Source organism: Rattus rattus, chromosome 7 (assembly GCF_011064425.1).
Source record: "Rattus rattus isolate New Zealand chromosome 7, Rrattus_CSIRO_v1, whole genome shotgun sequence".
NCBI lineage: Eukaryota > Metazoa > Chordata > Mammalia > Rodentia > Muridae > Rattus > Rattus rattus.
Window position 1 is genome coordinate 111,671,112 of NC_046160.1, and position 18,431 is coordinate 111,689,542.

Consider the following 18,431-nt stretch of genomic DNA (forward strand, 5'->3'; position numbering starts at 1 on the left):
AAAGTTTTATTTTTAATAAAAAACTGAAGAAAGGCAGTATGAGATTATATTTATTCACAGGGAAGAGAGCTCGATTTCCAACTTACTTAAAAAGGGAGTCAGTCACATCGTCGAGACAAGAAGTTAAAAGGTTGGTTGTCCTGAGGACGCCAAATAGTAGACAGCATCTGCATTTCCTTGCCCTATCCATATCATTGAAATAAATGAATATGCCAGCCCAGACCCATGAACACTGTGCAATCCTGAGATGTGCCATCTATTAGAATTCTAAGTCCTGGACCCCAGAGCCAGAGGATGTAAGAGAGGCACGCCATCGTTTTTATCCCTCTCCTTCCAAACCCTAGAAACCCCAGAAACACAGGGGTGGAGGGCTCATCCCTGCATCCATGAGTATTACTGCCTTCCTTTCGTTCTTCCTAGCTCAAGAGGCTGCCTGAGGAGGAGCCCTGCCTTCTTCTGAGGCATCTCATCTCCTTCACGTCCGAGGTAGGAGTCCTACAGCAGGCTCTCAATCGTTTCCCTCTCCTCCTCAAGCCTAGGCCTTTGCTATCCCCATCCACCCGTGGCCAGCCCACCCCACCTCTGTTGATGCTGCCTACCTTCCTCTGATTGCATCCCACATTCTCTACCTCCATGGTCTTGTGGATCTTTCTCCCACTGATATTCAGAGAACATAAAGGCCTTAACACAGCGTCTGGCATGTGCTGTTTTAAAACAACCAGTCTGGTAATGACTGTTACCGTGATATTTATTATTTCTCCCCCATAAATGCACTCAGCAGCTCTCTGGAGGATTCACAAATTCCTTCTTCCTCTACATATCTGCAGACTGTTTTCTTTCTCATATTCCTTGACACCGAATTGCTTAATAGATCCATGCTCATTTACACATCTTCCTTTGTTTAAGGGGGCACCCTGCTGTCCCAGCTCCCTCCTAAAGAGCTCAGACCAGAGTTGGTAGTCAGCATGTATTGGTGTTCTTGGATCTGAAAGATCTAAAATCCTTTTTGCTTGCTTCCACCTCTGTCCACCAGATCTGAAAACACATGATCCATAACGCAGCCTAGACCCAGTTGATGGTCCCTCTTCTCCCACATTGGCATACCCCTCACTTGCTGGCTTCGGTGAAGAATCACACATGTGACCTCTCCAGAGAAGACTTCCCTGACCACCAAAGACAAAACTTGTCCCACGCGCGACTTCCAAGAAGCACACGGGACATAGAAATTCTCGCTATGAGTGACTTTATTCCTCTCTCATGGTGGAAGCTCCTTGCGCCGCCAGTGTGCGCACCCACACCTGATTGGTTGCTTACTCATGACCTCATCAGGTACGCCCCGGAAATGGGCAAAGACCTGGCATGAAGGCACTCTTGCACATGCGCACAGTTAACTTCCTGAGAAGGGCAGTTGGCTGACGCAGAGGCCAGCGCCATCTTGTCTAGCTCGGCCTTCCACGTGGGGCACAGTGGAAACCAGCGCCATCTAGTGGTGGCGAAAGTTATTGCGGCCCTCTACAAAAACTCAGTGACCCACAATGGCAACATCCACCCCATCATACCTCCCCAAAGGCTGCTATATGCTAGACACACTCTCAGCTCACCTGGATCAGTGTCTCCAGTTCCTGGGGGCTCACACAGATATGATCTCTCAAGAATTCTGCCTTCTCCAAGGCGATTGTGTTCTTCTGACTGCTCTCAAAGGGCTGTTCCAATGCCCGGAAGACAAGGCCACCGGTGACGAGGTAGACCACGACCACCACAAAGATGGCAACCACTGTTTTCCATTTCATAACTGTTTGCAGGCCTCCCTGGGAGGCGCCTTCCATCCTGGCTACCACCGTGGCTCTGGAGGAAATGGAGAGTCGAGGAACAGGATGGTGCCCGTTAGTGGCACTCTTGGGCTGGCACACTGGTGGGGCTGCTGCAGGCACGGCCACTGAGGAAGCAGGTGGAGGAGAGAAGAGAAGAGAATTCATTTATAAGAACAAAACGCCAAACTCATCAGAAACAAAGAACAGATGTCTTCCTTCAGCCGCCTTTCCAAATGTGAGGACGAAAAGCTGGTTCACCAAGCCTGCAGCTGGGGAATTTTATTAGTTGTTAAGTATCTGATTTTTGTGGTTGTCGTTGTCTTAATGAGTTCTTAAAAGTGAGCATCGAGAGTCCTAATTCTACAGGATTGAGTATCAGTCGAGTTTAAAACACTTACATTTTCCCACACGGATCCAAACTGTAAAGCTATCAATATTTATTTATACCTTATCTCCTCCCTCAGCTCCCATGTTCAAACAGGTACAAACCATCAGTTTTGAAAGACAAGCATCTCATTCAGACTAAAGGAAAAGAAACAGAACAAGGATATTCTGTCCCAGTACAGAAGCAAAGAAGGGATGGACACCATCTTGGAAATAGGGAAGAGGTGTAGCATCCCCTATCTATGACCCTAACACTGGGGGGTGGAGACAAGAAGATGCCTGGGGTTTGTTGGTCAACAAAAAAAGGGGGAGTCAGGCTGGAGAGATGGCTCAGCAGTTAGGAGCACTGACTGCTCTTCCAGAGGTCCTGAGTTCAAATCCCAGCAACCACATGGTGGCTCACAACCATCTGTAATGAGATCTTCTGGCCTGCAGGTGTACATGCAGGCAGGATGCTATATACATAATAAATAAACCTTAAAAAAAAGGGGGGGAGTTATTGAGGTTTGATCTTTTGATATGTATTATAATGGTAAGTACTGGCCCCCCAAAGCCTAGATGCTCCCAGGGACTAGAGTCTGCAAACACCCAATCATAACTATGTAAATATTAACAAGTAGCCAAGTAAAACTATACAACAATATCCAGGCATAACTATGTAACCTTACCCTCCAAGTTCTCCCAGTCTTGGGCTCCCAGGCTTGAGGACTGGAGGAATCACCAGGAGGGAGAAGAAGATAGAGAGATGAAGAGGAACCATAGGCTAGGAGTCGAGAAAGCATAGCCCTGAGGGCTGGCCAATTGGAGTTAAGAGCAGCCCAGATGAAACACAGTAATAATTCAGGGTAATCCATAGGAAATAGATTTTAATAGCATGGAACTAATCTGCCCAGCATTAGTTCTAATAAGGGTTTATTATTAAAATAAAGGCTTTTACAAAAGAACTAAATGGTTAAAGGCAGGGTAGAAACCCCAGATTGGGATTAAAAATTTTTACAACACTGTCTCCAAAACATAAGGTGGAGAAAGGTAAGAAATACCTGATACTGACCTCTGACCTCCACACACACATGTGCACACACAAGAACTGACACACACACACACACACACACACACATACACACACACAGGCATACATACCCACATGCACACAGATTGACATACAAACACACATACATGTACTCCCCACCCCACCGCCACACAAACACAGAGACAGGGGATGCAGACATAGAAGTCTGTCTTGTCACAAAAGAAACAAAGGAGCTGGTCCCTTGCTAAGAAAGGGGAGTCAAAGGTCAGACATGGTAGAGAGGTTTGGGACATTAGGAGAGAGGTAGCTACAATCGGAGAAGAAAGCCAGAGTGATGACTTATGTCAATTAGCCCTCTTGCCTGAAAAAATAATAAGGATAAACCAGATCCCACGTGTATTGCCTAATAAAAATGCGATGACTTTGGTGTAACCACTCCTGAGCTATTAGCAACGGCATTTTTTTTTCTCCGATTGTCATCCAATAAGAAGCCACTGGAAATGACTTTCCCCCTGTTTCTCAGAACACAGAATTCGTTAAGGTCTCTGGTTTTCTATAAAGGCAATTTCATTACCTTAGAAATAAACACATTAAACTGGCAGGTTTTCTGCCAGAGCAGGAGGTTGGAGGTAGTACCGTGTACTACAGATATCTGCCGTATGCAGCAATGAGAAATCAAGGCCCTTGGGTCTGTTCTTGCCTTTATTATCCTGATTCTCATTATGCCTCTGCTTGGGCAGACCCCTGGCTGTGGTGTAAATACAGTCTTAGCGCACACATGTGGCAAATCATATCGCCCCCGTGAGGGTAAGCAGTTCCGTCTCTGTACTGGTGCTGTCAAGGAGATTTTGTCCAATCATTCTTCCTTGAAAACAAGCCTGATCTTGATCACACCTGGCTAGAGGGTTGGCACTTAGAAAAATATGTCTATAAATATATGTTCTTCTGGGCCTTAGAAATCTGTTGTTGAAATCAGGCTGACCATCCACCTTTTACTGTATATTACTGTTCAACAGTTATTCAATATCAAATTCTTCTTGGACTTAACATGTATACAAAATTCTGTGTAGTCCCCAAACAGACTATAAATTAGAATCATTCAATCTGATTAGGCATTATGTTCTTTGATGCCCCTCTAAAGACACTAAACTCCGGTTCTCAGTTGCCCTGTAGACACCACGAGGAGGGTCTTTTTGTCTAGGACAGCTTTTCTTTGACACTGCCCGACCTTCTCCTCCACTCTGCCTCTGTATCCATGGCTACCAGACTCACCCAGACACCACAGTGCCTTGTTTAAACCAACCTAGCAGCCTCCTATCTCCACTTCTACCCAGTGCTGGCCCATTAATCTTGAGTCAAATCTTACCTCCCTAGTTATCTCTTCCCATCCCCAAGGTTGGCAGAAAATTAAAGTCTCCAAAGATACCCGCATCTTGGCTCCAGCACCTATCCAAACATTACCTTCCATGGTGAGATGTGATTAAGTATCCTGAGGTGAAGAGGTTACCCTAGACTGTGGCTGTCATCACAAGACCACGCGACAGTAATACAGGTGGAGATAAGAGGCAGAGGCTAGAATCGTGTAGCTGTGGGTCAAGCAATATGGTCCCACTAGAAAATGGTTGTCCCCCTGAGCCTCCAAAAGAAACCAGTTAATTATAAATTGCTGATTGAGGCCACTATGTTTGTGATCATTCATTAGCAACCCCAAGAAATAAATATCGCCCACCTCCCTTCTGTGTCCCCAGTGTGCACAGTGTCTGGCACACAGTAGGCTGTCAACTGGTGATGGTTGGATAAGGCAGTACAGATGGAAGGAAGGAGAGTCGGTACAGTGTGGTTACACACACAGTGCAGACAGGCACCATCAGACTAAACACAATGACCACGCGCCTACATGGGAAAAGCAGCCCTATTCTTAACCCCACACAGTAGCCCAGAATCTACAAATCCACATCCACATGGTTCTCGGACCAACGCTGCCTCCTCTGTGAAATCTCTAGACTCTTCTGTGCAGACTCACTAGTCTGTCTGTCTCTCCTCTAGCCTGTTTGCTTTCGGAGTCAGAGAAGACCATTGTTCTTTCTTCTTTCTTATTTCTTATTTAGGCAGGATCTCACTATGTAGCCCAGGTTAGACTTAACCTTGAAATTCTCCTATTTATGTCTCCCGAATGCTAGGATTAGGGGTATGTGACATGGCTCAGCAGAAAGTCCATCTTCAGTTCTTGGTACAAGACCAAAGGAAGGACATTTGTTTCCTACTGTCATTGTCATGGTTATCGGTGATTATTTAAAACTACACACAACCACAACCTCGGAATTACCACCACAATAAGGACTCATATTAATTACCTCAACAATAAGCATTTGGTTAACACTGAATAGACCTAAGAGGCTATAGAGGTGTCCTCCTGTCTCCTAAAACAGCTGACCAGGTTCTCTGCTTCCAGAGTTCACCAAATTGCTATGCATTAATATAGTGTCCTGTCCCTCCCAGACTGGACTCTGGGATACCACCACACCTTGGATCCTTCCATTTGCTTTGTGTCCTTGGATCTTGTTCATTTGTGATAGCTGTCATCCAGATTCCAAGCCCTAAAATTTCAAACAATGCTGACTAAGGGATGCCTATCCTTGGCCACGGTGAGCACTTTCCCCAAGGACAGCAGGGTCACCTGTAGTGTCCTAACCCTAAACATCATACATTCCACCTCTTCTTAGGTCCCTAGGGAGGGACCCCCTTAGTCTTTTCACTGATGTCCCTATAATGCTCTGAAGCTGCCAAGAGTGGTCACTGTACCCTACTCCAAACAACTAGGTTTCAACTCCTTGAGGAAGAAAGTAGGTTATTATGAAAACAAATGCATGAATTAAATATAGTAAGATGTCAAACTCGAGGGCAAGTAAGTGATCTTGTTGCTGAATATGAGATAGACAAACTAATCAGATGAGAAAGAGGTGGCACTATAAAAAATAAATAAATAAAAGCTTACAGCTAACGAGTTTTTGTTTGCATTTGGCCCCAAATGTATTCAATCAATCTACTTTGTATATTATAGAATAACCTAATAAGTTTCAAGAAGCCCTGTACCATCATATGAACAGTTTAACGGTCAAATATAACGTACGATATACAGGTAAATTGTCAAGTACAGCCTAAGCCTGTTGAAAGCATCAAGAGCCTGGGGCTAGACAGGTCACAGGCCCTAGGGGCAAACCTCCACTGTTTTTCTACTAAATAGATACTGTATTAAATTTACTCCTAAAGATTAATTGTCATACCATAGATTAGTATGTCTCTCAACCCTCATCAGCTTCTTTTTGCAGTAGATGCCATTAACACAGGGATCCACAACTTGTCAAGGTGCAAACAATAAGAGAGTGCAGAATACTCAGCCCTAAATGGGACAACTATACCACACCTCTCCTCCCCAGGCCCAGGGATCAGTGCGGAAGAAGAAGCACAGCCAAGGGAAGGGAACTTGATAAAGGGGGTGAGGGGGACATAACAGTTTGGATGAGTAGGGAAGAGGGGTAGATCTTATATGACTGGGGAAGGAATGAATGTGATCAAATTTCATTACATATGAAGTTCTAAAAATGAAGAAAGGGGGGAAGAAGAGGAAAAGGAAGAGGAGGACAAAGAGGAGGAGGAGGAGGAGGAGGAGAAGGAGAAGGAGGAGAAGGACAAAGAGGAGGAGAAGGAGGAGGAGGACAAAGAGGAGGAGGAGGAAGAGGACAAAGAAGAGGAGGAAGAGGAGGAGGACAAAGAGGAGGAGGAAGAGGAAGAGGAGGAAGATGAAGAGGAGGAGGAGGAAGAAGAGGAAGAGGAGGAGGAGGAGGAAGAAGAAGAAGAGGAGGAAGAAGAAGAAGAAGAAGAAGAAGAAGAAGAAGAAGAAGAAGAAGAAGAAGAAGAAGAAGAAGAAGAAGGAGGAGGAGAAGAAGAGGAGAAGGAGGAGGAGGAGGAGGAGGAGAAGAAGAAGAAGAAGAAGAAGAAGAAGAAGAAGAAGAAGAAGAAGAAGAAGAAGAAGAAGAAGAAGAAGAAGAAGAAGAAGAAGAAGAAGAAGAAGAAGAAGAAGAAGAAGAAGAAGAAGAAGAAGGAGACGACGACAACTCTGGAAACAAAGAAGCCCTCCCTTGCACCTTCCAGATCTCCCCGTCCCGGGGAAGGCTTGCTTCGTAGCTTTGTACCAAAGAGGAAGGAAGCAGCAAACAGCTAAGGGCATTAACAACACTGTGTCTGTGAGACAGCAGGAAGGGGAACTGTGAGGTTGCTATCATTCATCCTATGGGGTAGCCATGCCAACAGTCCCAGGAAGCCAGAGCTCATCCCGCAGAGGATGCAGAGGATCCTCTACCCAGAGTTCTGTCCATCAGGATCCAGCTGACTGCCTTAGCTTCTTCCCTGCTCGTTTCTAGTGATTTTGGATGCCTTGGTGTGACGTCTACCGCTTACTATTTATTCATTCACTCAGAAGCCTCACAAGCCAGGACACTGGGCTTTTCAGGGGACTCTTCCTGGGAAACCCCAGCCAGCTGCCTCACAGGGGCTGCGCCAGTCAATTTCTGATGAATGTTTGTAGCCCCTCCTCCAATTTAATAATACTGCCTTTTATTTGCCTCCTGAATCAGGCTACGCCAGTCATCGATACTGAGACCAGCACCCGATCTGATGATACTTCATTATCTAATTGCTGTTTTACTTCATCTGCTACTCAATATTGATTCTTTCACTTTTGCTTGCTGTAGACTTATAAACTATTGTAGGTAGATCCTTTCCCAGCACAGAACAGATGGTTCCAGAAATCCTAGCACTCCCAATGCTAGGTGGAACTGGCCTTGGGAAAGTTCTTTTAGGCTTTCAGCCAGTTCTTTGTACTGGTTTGCTAAGAACTGTCCCTAGGAACAGAGTTTGAATCAAATCTGATAATGCTTCAGTTTGCAAAGCACTAGAGAAGAAAAAAAAAAAACAGTTTTATCCCCAAACCATCATCGACTAGGTGACCTTGAAATGGTCGCTTAGCTTCTCTGTTTGCTTCCCTGGGAAGTGTGAATAATAACCCCACTTCTTTTGAACCTCACAGGGCTTTCAGGAACGGCAAAGGAGCTGCCCTGCTTTGCTGATCGGAGTACATTTGCAGATGTCAGGAGTCCTGGCAGGGACCTCAGCACGTTACAAAACCTTTTGTGCATTTAACTAAAAATGGAGTTGGCTGCTTTGGCAAATACGAGCGCACATTTCAGCAGCTAGAAATGGATTTGGAGTCTGCTTCCCTTGAGGTTGAATACATTTTCAGAGGGTGTTTTCATGACTCTGTTAATTCTCCAAAAACTAGAGCTGCTCTCGCTCTAGCAGAAAATTGCCTAGTGACCTGGGATGAGTCATAATGGTCTCAGTCTTTTGCAAAGAAATGAAACTGCATAAATTAGTGGTGGTGGTGATGGCTGCGGTAGTGGTGGTGGCAGTGGTGGTGGTGGTGATGCTGTGCCAGTAGCAGCGGTGGCAATGACAGTGGTAACAGCAACACAATTGATACCACTGCACCAATCCTCACTATGTCATTCATCACACTCTACTTTTCCAGGTTCTCCCAGAAACAGATGCCAGAAGGGAGCTAACTGTGCTCACACTTTTATTAAGGGAAATGCAAATGGGGAAAGGAGTGGGGGAGTTGCAGGGAAGTAAAGCATACTTCAGTAACATACTATGTGACAGTAACATACTATGTCAGTCTGCCCTTGAGTGACAAAGAGAGTGAAGAGGGATGGGTGGAAACACTCTGGACCACCCGCAGTCTAAGAAAGGTCTGGAACACCTGTCAAGGCGTTCTTGAGCCAACGTTGGCCATCTGGAAAATTCTGGGTCTTCCATGAACAACTCCACCACGGCAGCCTTGCAAGTTCAATTCTGGCTGAGAATAGCTCACGAGAGAAGCAAACCTGCTGTACAACACAGGCCATGGATTTCACAGGCGCTCCCTTGGCTCTTGGCGAACTGCACGCCCTTCAAGTGGAGGCCTACAAGGGCTTGCTCAGAGCCATCACAACCCCGCCACCAAGAGAAAGAAAATGAGACCCAAGCAGGTTAGATGACGAAGCCAAGGTCAAGTGGCCTGATTGCAGAGCCAGGATTAAAAGAAGAATCTAACTTGGAAATCACTTCTGCAGTGGAGCACAGAAGAGGAACAATTAAGAGACAAGGCAATTTCGGGCAGAGAGGCCCTTCTGTTAAAACTTAAAGGAAGACTGGCATGAAAATGGTTTCTGATCTGTGGAGGGAAAGTCCTATTTCCTAATACTGATGGAGTTTTTCCCCACATAGCGTATCAGTAATGGACAGATCCCATAACATAATGGCCTATCATACTTCCCAGATCCCACAGAAAGAAAAAGTAAAAGGGTTTTATTTTTACTTTTTAGAGTTTTAGTTTTAGCAGTAAAAGAGCTGAGATAAAAGGGGATGTTGGGTGAAGGGTGGATATGGTCAAAATATACTTAACATGTGTATAAAATCCTCAAAGAATATTTTTTAAAGATTCATTTAGTTGTTTTTTATGTAAGTACACTGTCGCTGTCTTCAGACACACCAGAAGAGGGCGACGGGTCCCAATACAGATGGTTGTGAGCCACCATGTGGTTGCTGGGAATTGAACTCAGGACCTCTGGAAGAGCATCTCTGAGCCATCTCTCCAGCACCATCAAAGAATTAAAATAATAATAACAATAATAATAACAACAACACAATACATTAGGAGGAAATTTCCCTTCCATTCATGTTCATTTTTAAATGGTCTCTCACCATTTGAAACATGTATTTCATCATTACCTGGGTGGGGATGAAAACAAAAGCCCATGTGGAAGTCAAATTGTTGGTGGTTGAATAACTTCTTAGTGATTTTATATTATGTGCTTTTCCCATGTTCTATAGACTTTACTGTATCATTCTTTCATAGATCCAATCCACAAACATTTGAGCTTGCTTGGTGCAGGGCGTATACGAATAGATAAGACACATCCCTGCCTTCAGAGGTAGCAGTAGAATCGGCACACACCTAGGCATACCTGAGTCCAGCTTAGCTTCACAAGGCCCTCCATGGAGGGCAGTGACTCTCACCTGTTTCCCCTCACAGATAAGGAAGCTAAGGCCGGAGAGCAGAGGTTGAGTCACCATTTTAGTAAACAGTGGCGGGCTTGACTCTGTCTTCAGACGCCTACCCTTGAGAGCCTCCACTCTGTCACACTACTGAAAGCAAAGAGCACCTAAAGGACTAAAGATCTCTTGGAAGCCTGAAACGCAGCCTCCTCAGACACTCCATCAACACCCAGCAACGTGAGTCTTCCTGATAACCCAGGCAAAGGACAGCCATGGCTGGGTGCAACTCACTGGAAATAGCAAGCCACTCCCTCTCACCTCCTTACATCACCTCCCACAGATGACCATGGCCTGAAGTCTCACCTGCACATCAAGACTCACACCAAGACACCTGCTCATCAGCCTCAGAGAACACCACGAACCCTGGCCCAAGGCTCGCCCAGACTCCCTGAAGGGCCTAGTTGGGATCTGCTTTCTACCTACAAGGGTCAAATGTTAGGATGAAGACAGGAGAGGTGAAAGGTCAACAGATCCATCTCTGGTGCTTCAACCATACCTGCCTATAAGGCAGCCAGCCATTAGTAGGGAATGTGTCCCCCAACCCCCAGATTCCAGGTACCTCAGCAGCCAAACCTAGTTCATCCCCTTTCCATATAGCTCCTCTGTGTGAAGGCTCCCTACTGTCAAGGCAATCAAGCTTGTCCTTTTGAGAAAGGAAATACAGCCCAGTCTATGGCCATTGATGAACAAGCCCTACACTACCACTGCAAAGGCAGCAAGGTCTCTGAGTTAGGCATTGCTCTCTCTCTCTCTCTCCCCATCCTCCCCAAAGCTTCAGCAGATTATTCCAGCTCCATTCACAATCACCAGGCTATAGAAGCAACCTATGTGTCCATCAGCAGAGGAATGGGTAGGAAAACATGTGCTGTGCACACATGGAGTTGCCTCCCGCCATAAAGAATGAGATTACGAGCCAGGAGGTAGTGACGCACACATTTAATCCCAGCACTTGAAAGGCAGAGGCAGGAAGATCTCTGTGAGTTTGAGGCCAGCCTGATCTGCAGAGCAAGTTCCAGGACAGCCAAGGATGTTACATGGAGAAACTCTGTCTCGAAAAACAAAATAACAAAACAAAGCAAAAATGAAATTATGTCGCTGCGGGAAAATATATGACTGGAAATAATTACATTAAGCTAATTAAATCAGCCTCAGAAAGACAAATGTTACACGTTTTCTCTCCTTTGTGGGCCCTAGATATTACAGAGACATCTGTAAAATTACGTACATACAAATAACAGGCAAGTAGAAGTGAGGCTGTATAGAGGGGAAAGGGGAGAGACTAATGGGGGCTGGTGGGGGAGGGGAGACTAGTGGGACACGGGGAAAGTACATTACAGAATGGTATGAAAATGCCCCTGATGGAACCCAACGTAACCGAACTGAAGAAGCCTACCAGCCTCTCCCGGGGATCTTTAAGCCCTTAATAGTTGCTGGGGGAGGGGGAGACATCCTTTTCAGTGCTGTGGCCACTGGTAAATTGTCTGTGCTCCTGTAAATAACCCCTTCTGCCCAAGCCACGATGAAATTCATTGAGTCACAGCATAAGAAAAAAGAAGAGAAAAGAAAAAAGAGTAGAAAGGGGCAAGTTGACATGAGGAGATGGGTCATCGGGAATGGGGGTGAGTAAAATGGGAGGTGAATATGGTGTGTATACACACACACAAACACACACACACACACATGCACGCACACATGTCACATGAAACAGACTGTAATGCATCATTAATAAGTGATAATACAAACCTTAGAAAATAAACTCCAGATAGAATAGATCAAGGTCCAAAACCCCCGAGAGCCAATGGAGAGGAAGAGGTGACTGAGAACAGGCTGGCCCCTGCCTCACACCTGCCCTCTCCTACCTCCTCAACAAGACTCCCATTGTCTCTCACCTGAGTCACTGCCTCAGCTCCTGGTCCCCTCTCCCTTACGTCCATCCCGCACATCACGGCCACCCAGAGCTGTCCGAGCTCAGCGGCAAAGCAGACCTATTGAAGGTAGCACATGTCCAGGGTAAGGAGCAGACTCCCTGTGGCTCACCCCAAGACTACCATCCAGGACTTGGCACTCACCTATCTCCCTGTCCCACCCACTTCCACACCCCTACAAACAACCTTTGTTCCAACCAAACCCAAGCCTGCCAACACTACAACACCTTAGTTATGCCACTGTCCTGGAGAAACAGGGCTTCATTCCCCCATTCCCTGATTCTCCTTACTTTTTTTTTTTTTTACAAATTTTGGCAACTCACATCTGTCACCACCACTGAGAAGTCCTCCTTGATTCCCCCAACCCTAAAATGATCTCATATCTCTCTGCCTCAAGGTGGAATTTATGGGTGCTTTTAAGCAGGAGGCTTTTCACTAGAGTTTGTTCCACTCCTGAATTTATCCATTCATCCATACCACCACTCCAGTTCACTCTCTCCTCCAGCCGAGCAAGATGCCCAAAGGAAAGAAGGCCAAGGGGAAGAAGGTGGCCCCGGCCCCCGCCGTGGTCAAGAAACAAGAGGCCAAAAAGGTGGTCAATCCTTTGTTTGAGAAAAGGCCTAAGAACTTCGGCATTGGGCAGGACATCAGCCCAAAAGAGATCTCACACGCTTCGTCAAATGCCCCTGCTACATCAGGCTGCAGCGGCAAAGAGCCATCCTCTATAAGCGGCTCAAAGTACCTCCTGCCATCAACCAGTTCACCCAGGCCCTGGACAGGCAAACAGCGACTCAGCTGCTTAAGCTTGCCCACAAGTACAGGCCAGAGACAAAGCAGGAGAAGCAGCAGAGGCTGCTGGCCCGCGCTGAGAAGAAAGCTGCTGGCAAAGGGGACGTCCCAACTAAGAGGCCACCTGTCCTCTAAGCAGGGGTCAATACAGTCACCACCTCGGTGGAGAACAAGAAGGCTCAGCTGGTGGTGATTGCCCATGATGTAGACCCCATTGAGCTGGTGGTTTTCCTGCCTGCCCTGTGTTGAAAGATGGAGGTGCCCTACTGCATCATCAAGGGAAAGGCCAGGCTGGGGCGCCTGGTCCACAGGAAGACGTGCACCACTGCTGCCTTCACACAGGTTAACTAGGAAGACAAGGGTGCTCTGGCTAAGCTGGTGGAAGCTATTAGAACCAATTATAATGACAGATATGACGAGATCCGCTGCCACTGGGGAGGCAATGTCCTGGGTCCTAAGTCTGTGGCTCGAATTGCCAAGCCGGAAAAGGCAAAGGCTAAAGAACTCGCCACTAAGCTGGGTTAAATGTACACTTAAGTTTTCTGTACATAAATATAGTTACAAAAAAAATAAAATAAAATAACCAGTTCAGATGCCTACCCCTAAGACAAGTTGATGGGGGTAAATCAGCGTGCGGAAGCCCTGCTGCTGTCGTGTGTTTTCTGAGGCAGACATCCAGACTCAGGTGTTAAAGTCCTCCGAAGACAAAATGATCTGAACACCGTGGGGTGACTGGTTTATAGAAAGGACAGAGAAGGAGACACTGCACTGTGTTCCCAACACTTGGTTCTGGGCTCTCTTGTCCTCGTAATGGAGTGCTAGAACGTCATTTTAATTCATCTGCCTAAAATAATTTTTAGGTCAAAAAGAAATCACTCTTAGTGAGTCATCTCTCATCCTAAAGAGACAAACGTCCCCTCCAGTCTGCCTCCCTTCTGACTAAGAACGAACTTGGATTTGAAGATACCCAAGGTTTCTCTTGCCCTGTTCCATTACCCCACAGCCCACGCTGGGAGAGCATAAAGGAGATGGTTCATTTGAGGCTTCATGAACCAACTCCATTTGGAAGATTAGGAAGCACACGGTTTCTCCTGATCGTCCCAAGGTCTTCTGCATCTGTAAAGCAAGGACGTAGCTCAAAGCAATGGCAAAAACGGGGTGAGAAGGAGCCCAGAGAACAAGGACTTGGGAAATGGTCATCCAGTCAACTCCCTGCCATGAATCCAATGTAACCCCGTAGTTCATAAGACGCATAAGCAAGGCAGAAAGCAAGCATCCTGGAAAAAGAGGATGAGGGGGTTTGAATAGGTTTGGGCCCCCATAGAGTCATGTGTTTCAACACTTGGCCATAGGGAGTGGCACTATTAGGACGTGTGGCCTTAATGGAGTATGTGTGGCCTTGGTGGAGGAAGTGTGTCACTTTTGGAGATGGACTGTAGCAGGATTTTTCCCCCAGCTAATTGATTGGATAATAGAGACAACAAGAAGCCAATCGCTTAGCGAAAAGGAGGAGGCGAGACTTCCAGGTTCGAGAGAGGAGAGAGAATGTGGGAGGAAGAAACGGCCTTTTTTACAGTGAGGTGGGGAGCAAGAGGAACCAAGATGTAGACCAGGAACTATTAGACCTGATGGCTGCTTCAGCCACCGGAAGATTTCCAACATAAAATAGTTGATGAGTTTAGGACGATAGATTCTGCATCTAGCGGTTGTGTCATCTGTTGATTTTAAACTATGATCGCCTGGTGATTTCCATTCGTGGCTGGAGGGAAAAAACAGCCGAGATGGCATTCGGCCAGACTTCAGAACGGGAAGATCGGGCAAAGGACTGAGCTCCAGGGGAGAGGTAACCCCGCAGCGGAGCGCAGGCTGGCGAGAGCATGCCTGTAGCTGGCCACTGGACTGAGAGAATGATCTCAAAGCTCCGGAGAGGCAGAGACCGGCTGATGCCAGTGCTTAGCCATTTAGCGTGGTTTAGTTTTATAAAACTACATGCTACAGCGGATTTTGAGTTCTCTTCAAGCTCCACCCAGATTGGAACCAGCCTCCTCCTAGATGCCTGCAGAAGACAGTCTCTCCTTCCTGCCTGCTGACCAAGAACTCTCAGCTCCTACTTCAATACCACATCTGCATGCATGATGCCATACATCCCACCATGATAAACCTCTGAACCTCTGAACCTGTAAGACAGTCCCAATTAAATGTTTCCCTTTCTAAGAGTTGCCTTGACCGTGGTGTCTCTTCACAGTCATGACATTCCTAACCAAGACACAGGGCTTGGTTTTCCCATTCTCTTCTTGTCCTGACTCTACTCTTAAGCATGTCCCCTCCCCCCAACATGGAAACCCAAGGAAGTAAAATGCTATTCAGTAGGACACGCACAATACAATAAGACAGGGCATGCCGCTCCATGGTTAGTTCTAAGAAAGTGCTCAATGAACATGAGATTTCTGCATCACTCTAACTAGAAAGGACTGTGGGACCCATGAAATACAGCAAGTGTGGGGTAGCCATGCTGGGCAGAGGTGTGAGGGTCCTGAGACCTAAGAGGCTTCAGAGAGGGGACACCCACTGATAGAGAAAGAGGACCAGGAGTCTGCTATAGAGCAAGGTGAGGCAGAAAGGGAGGTAAAACAGCCACGGGAGCCACACATACAAACACTGAATGGTGAACCAAGCTGGGATGTTTCAAACTTAATCAGGTCTATAAGTCAGAGTACGTGGTTTTAAGGCAAAGCTAGGAACGTTACAGTAGGCGTAGTGGAGTTAAGTCTTGTTACTGAGCCTGACACTCAAATGTGGGGTGAACAAGCTGAGTTTAGCAACAGTATGAAAAAGCCTGTGATGTGAAAGAGTAGCTGGAGAGAGAGTGGGTGAATGTTAGTGCGAGGGGGGCTGGAGAGAGGGCTCAGCTAGTAAGAGCACACGAGGACTAAAGTTCATTGAGCATATAAAAGCTGTGTGTGTCCCTTACGTGTCTGTAACAGCAACACTGATGGCAGCAGAAACAAGAGGATGTTACGGCTTACTAGCTGCCAGCCTAGGCAAAAAGACATGAGCAGGAGACCCTTTCTCGAAGTAACAAAGCATGGGGTAATAGAAGATATCTTAACGCCCTCTTCTGATCTCTGCGCCAGGCACGCATAGCTATGCATGCATCTGCGTGTACACCGCACCCTCACGGAAAGGAAGAGTAAGCTTACTGGACTGCATTCTGCCCTTCACTTGGGCAGTCACAGAGAAGACAAACAAGAGAGGTGAGCAATGGGTCCCTTTCTGAAGAGAAATGGAGGGGGTGGGGAACTGCAGTCCGGTTGTGAAATAAATAAAATTAAATTAAAAAGAAAGTGAAACCCACAGGTCCTTAAGATCATCTGGAAGTCAGGAGTGTTGGAGGGGGAGGGGTCGCAGAGCACAGTGTTCTGCAAGGCAGAAAATGCAGGAGACTTGGGTGTGCGTGGTCCCACAGCCCATCCAAAGGAGCTATCCCGGAGACACAAGGAACGGGATCTCAGGTACTGGGAAGGGGGAATCCGTCTGGACTCCTGGGTATGAGTGTGGTGAGGATCTAAGTGGTACTGAGGCCCCAGGACTGAATGAAATGGTCCAGAGGGAGTGGTAAAGTGAGAAGAAAGTAAAAGCTGAGCTCAAGGGAGCAGCATTTAAGGGACCATGAAAGAGGAAAGTGCGCAAAGCAATCTGGGAAAGAACAGAATCTCGGGGGGCGAGACCTAGATGCAACGACTCAGACAAAGTAACAATGGATCCTCTGCCTGTGGCACACCCAGAATCATTCACGTCCCTAGTGCCCAGGAGTGGCGGGCACCAGGTGAAGTTTTACCGTCCTACAGAATCGCTGGTCTCTTTTAACCGCAGCCTTCCTGTTCTCGATTACCACAAACCCCTCTTTAATAGAAGCCCCATTCTAGTACTTGTTTGAAAGAGCTCTGGAATTCTGACAGGATGAATTTGTTGTCCCCCAATAAAGTAAACCCTCCCTCACCAGCTCAGGCCCAAGAGCCCAGGACCTGGAGTGACCCCTGGATTTGCTAGGCTGGGGATCCAGATTGCCTATTGCTCTCTCCTTTGTCCTGACCCCAAAGTCAAAACTGTAGAGGTAAACAGCCACCACCAGGGTCCTCTCGGTCTACTCCAAAATGCTTCCACAATGCATTTTGATTTATGCTCTGTTTTGTCCACCACCATTTAAATCAACTAGAACATTTTGACAGGGAAATATCATTCCCCACTCTCTAGGACCAAAAATAATATATGCAATTGCACCTTTCAAAATACCTTCTCTCCTCTGGGACCAAGTGTTTGAAACCCTAGTTTGAATGCCATTGGCAGGGCCTTTTCTTTAAGTTAGGGGGTCTGCCTCTCCCAGGAGTCTTGTCAAAAGCTGCGGCCTCTCTTCACTGGGCCCCTCCTATCCAGGCTCCAAGCAACAGCCAGGGAACCCTGATGAACCCTGATAAAAGTCCTGCATTTTTGCACTTTCAAAGGCTTTGTGAGCAGGACCCCCTCACCCCTCTGGCCGTTCTTTCTCTGCACACTGTTCTCTCACTCTGCAAAGTCTTCTTCATACTCAAGTAGATCCTAAGTAGGCGCCTATTGTCCTTAAAGATCCATAATAGGAAGCAAAACCAAATAAAACTACTTCAAGCTGTTAGGAAGAAAGAGCTTACCTCAGCACTCAACTCATTCTCTTGCTTAGGAAATCTGTTCATATCACCTCAGCTGATCACATGGACAGGAGCAGCTAAGGGGTGTCAATAAATCCTAGGACAAAATACCTTAAAGAAAGAGGTGCACTAGTATTTATAATGACCTAGAAACTCAATGCATTTGTCACTTGTCATTTAATCGGTGACTGTCCTCTCTGCACCAGGAAGGCTCCCTAATACCCTGTCTCCAAGCCACCATTCATTACGAGACTACGAGAAGCATTCTTCTGGAAAGCGCAAGGTCAAATGTAACAAAAAGAGTAGGTGTCCATGACCCTAGAGTTATTAAGGGGTTGTTAATACTGTAGTTTGCCTCTCTAAATAGCCAGATCTGTTCTTGAACTCACTCTGTAGGCCAGACTGGCCTTAAACTCACAGAGATCTACCTGCATCTGCCTCCTGAGTGTTGGGGTTAGAGATGTGCACCACAATATCCAGGTGACCCTAGAGTTTCAGTCTCTCTCTTGCTCTTAGCTTCCTCTCCTCTGAGTCACCTTCCCCTTGTTCCATCCCAGACCCAAACCTCTGCTCAGAACCTTGCCTACTTCTTCAGCCTCTTAGTGCATCCGCCTGCACATCTTCTAAGAGTCCACTCTACTCCATACATGGCTTT

The 18,431-nt window shown here is 46.6% G+C and overlaps 1 protein-coding gene across 4 annotated transcripts in view; it reads right to left on the minus strand.

Annotated features, from left to right (window-relative positions):
- Window positions 1-18,431, minus strand: part of Kcnk10 (potassium two pore domain channel subfamily K member 10) — a 130,369-nt gene that overhangs the window by 71,476 nt on the left and 40,462 nt on the right. For 3 of the 4 annotated variants that reach the window (XM_032908242.1, XM_032908241.1, XM_032908244.1), the window contains exon 2: window positions 1,602-1,936. In XM_032908242.1, the coding sequence (XP_032764133.1) occupies window positions 1,602-1,936 (335 nt within the window). Of the gene's footprint in view, window positions 1-1,601; window positions 1,937-12,269; window positions 12,419-18,431 lie in introns of those variants that run through there. The other variant, XM_032908243.1, reaches the window with a different exon arrangement.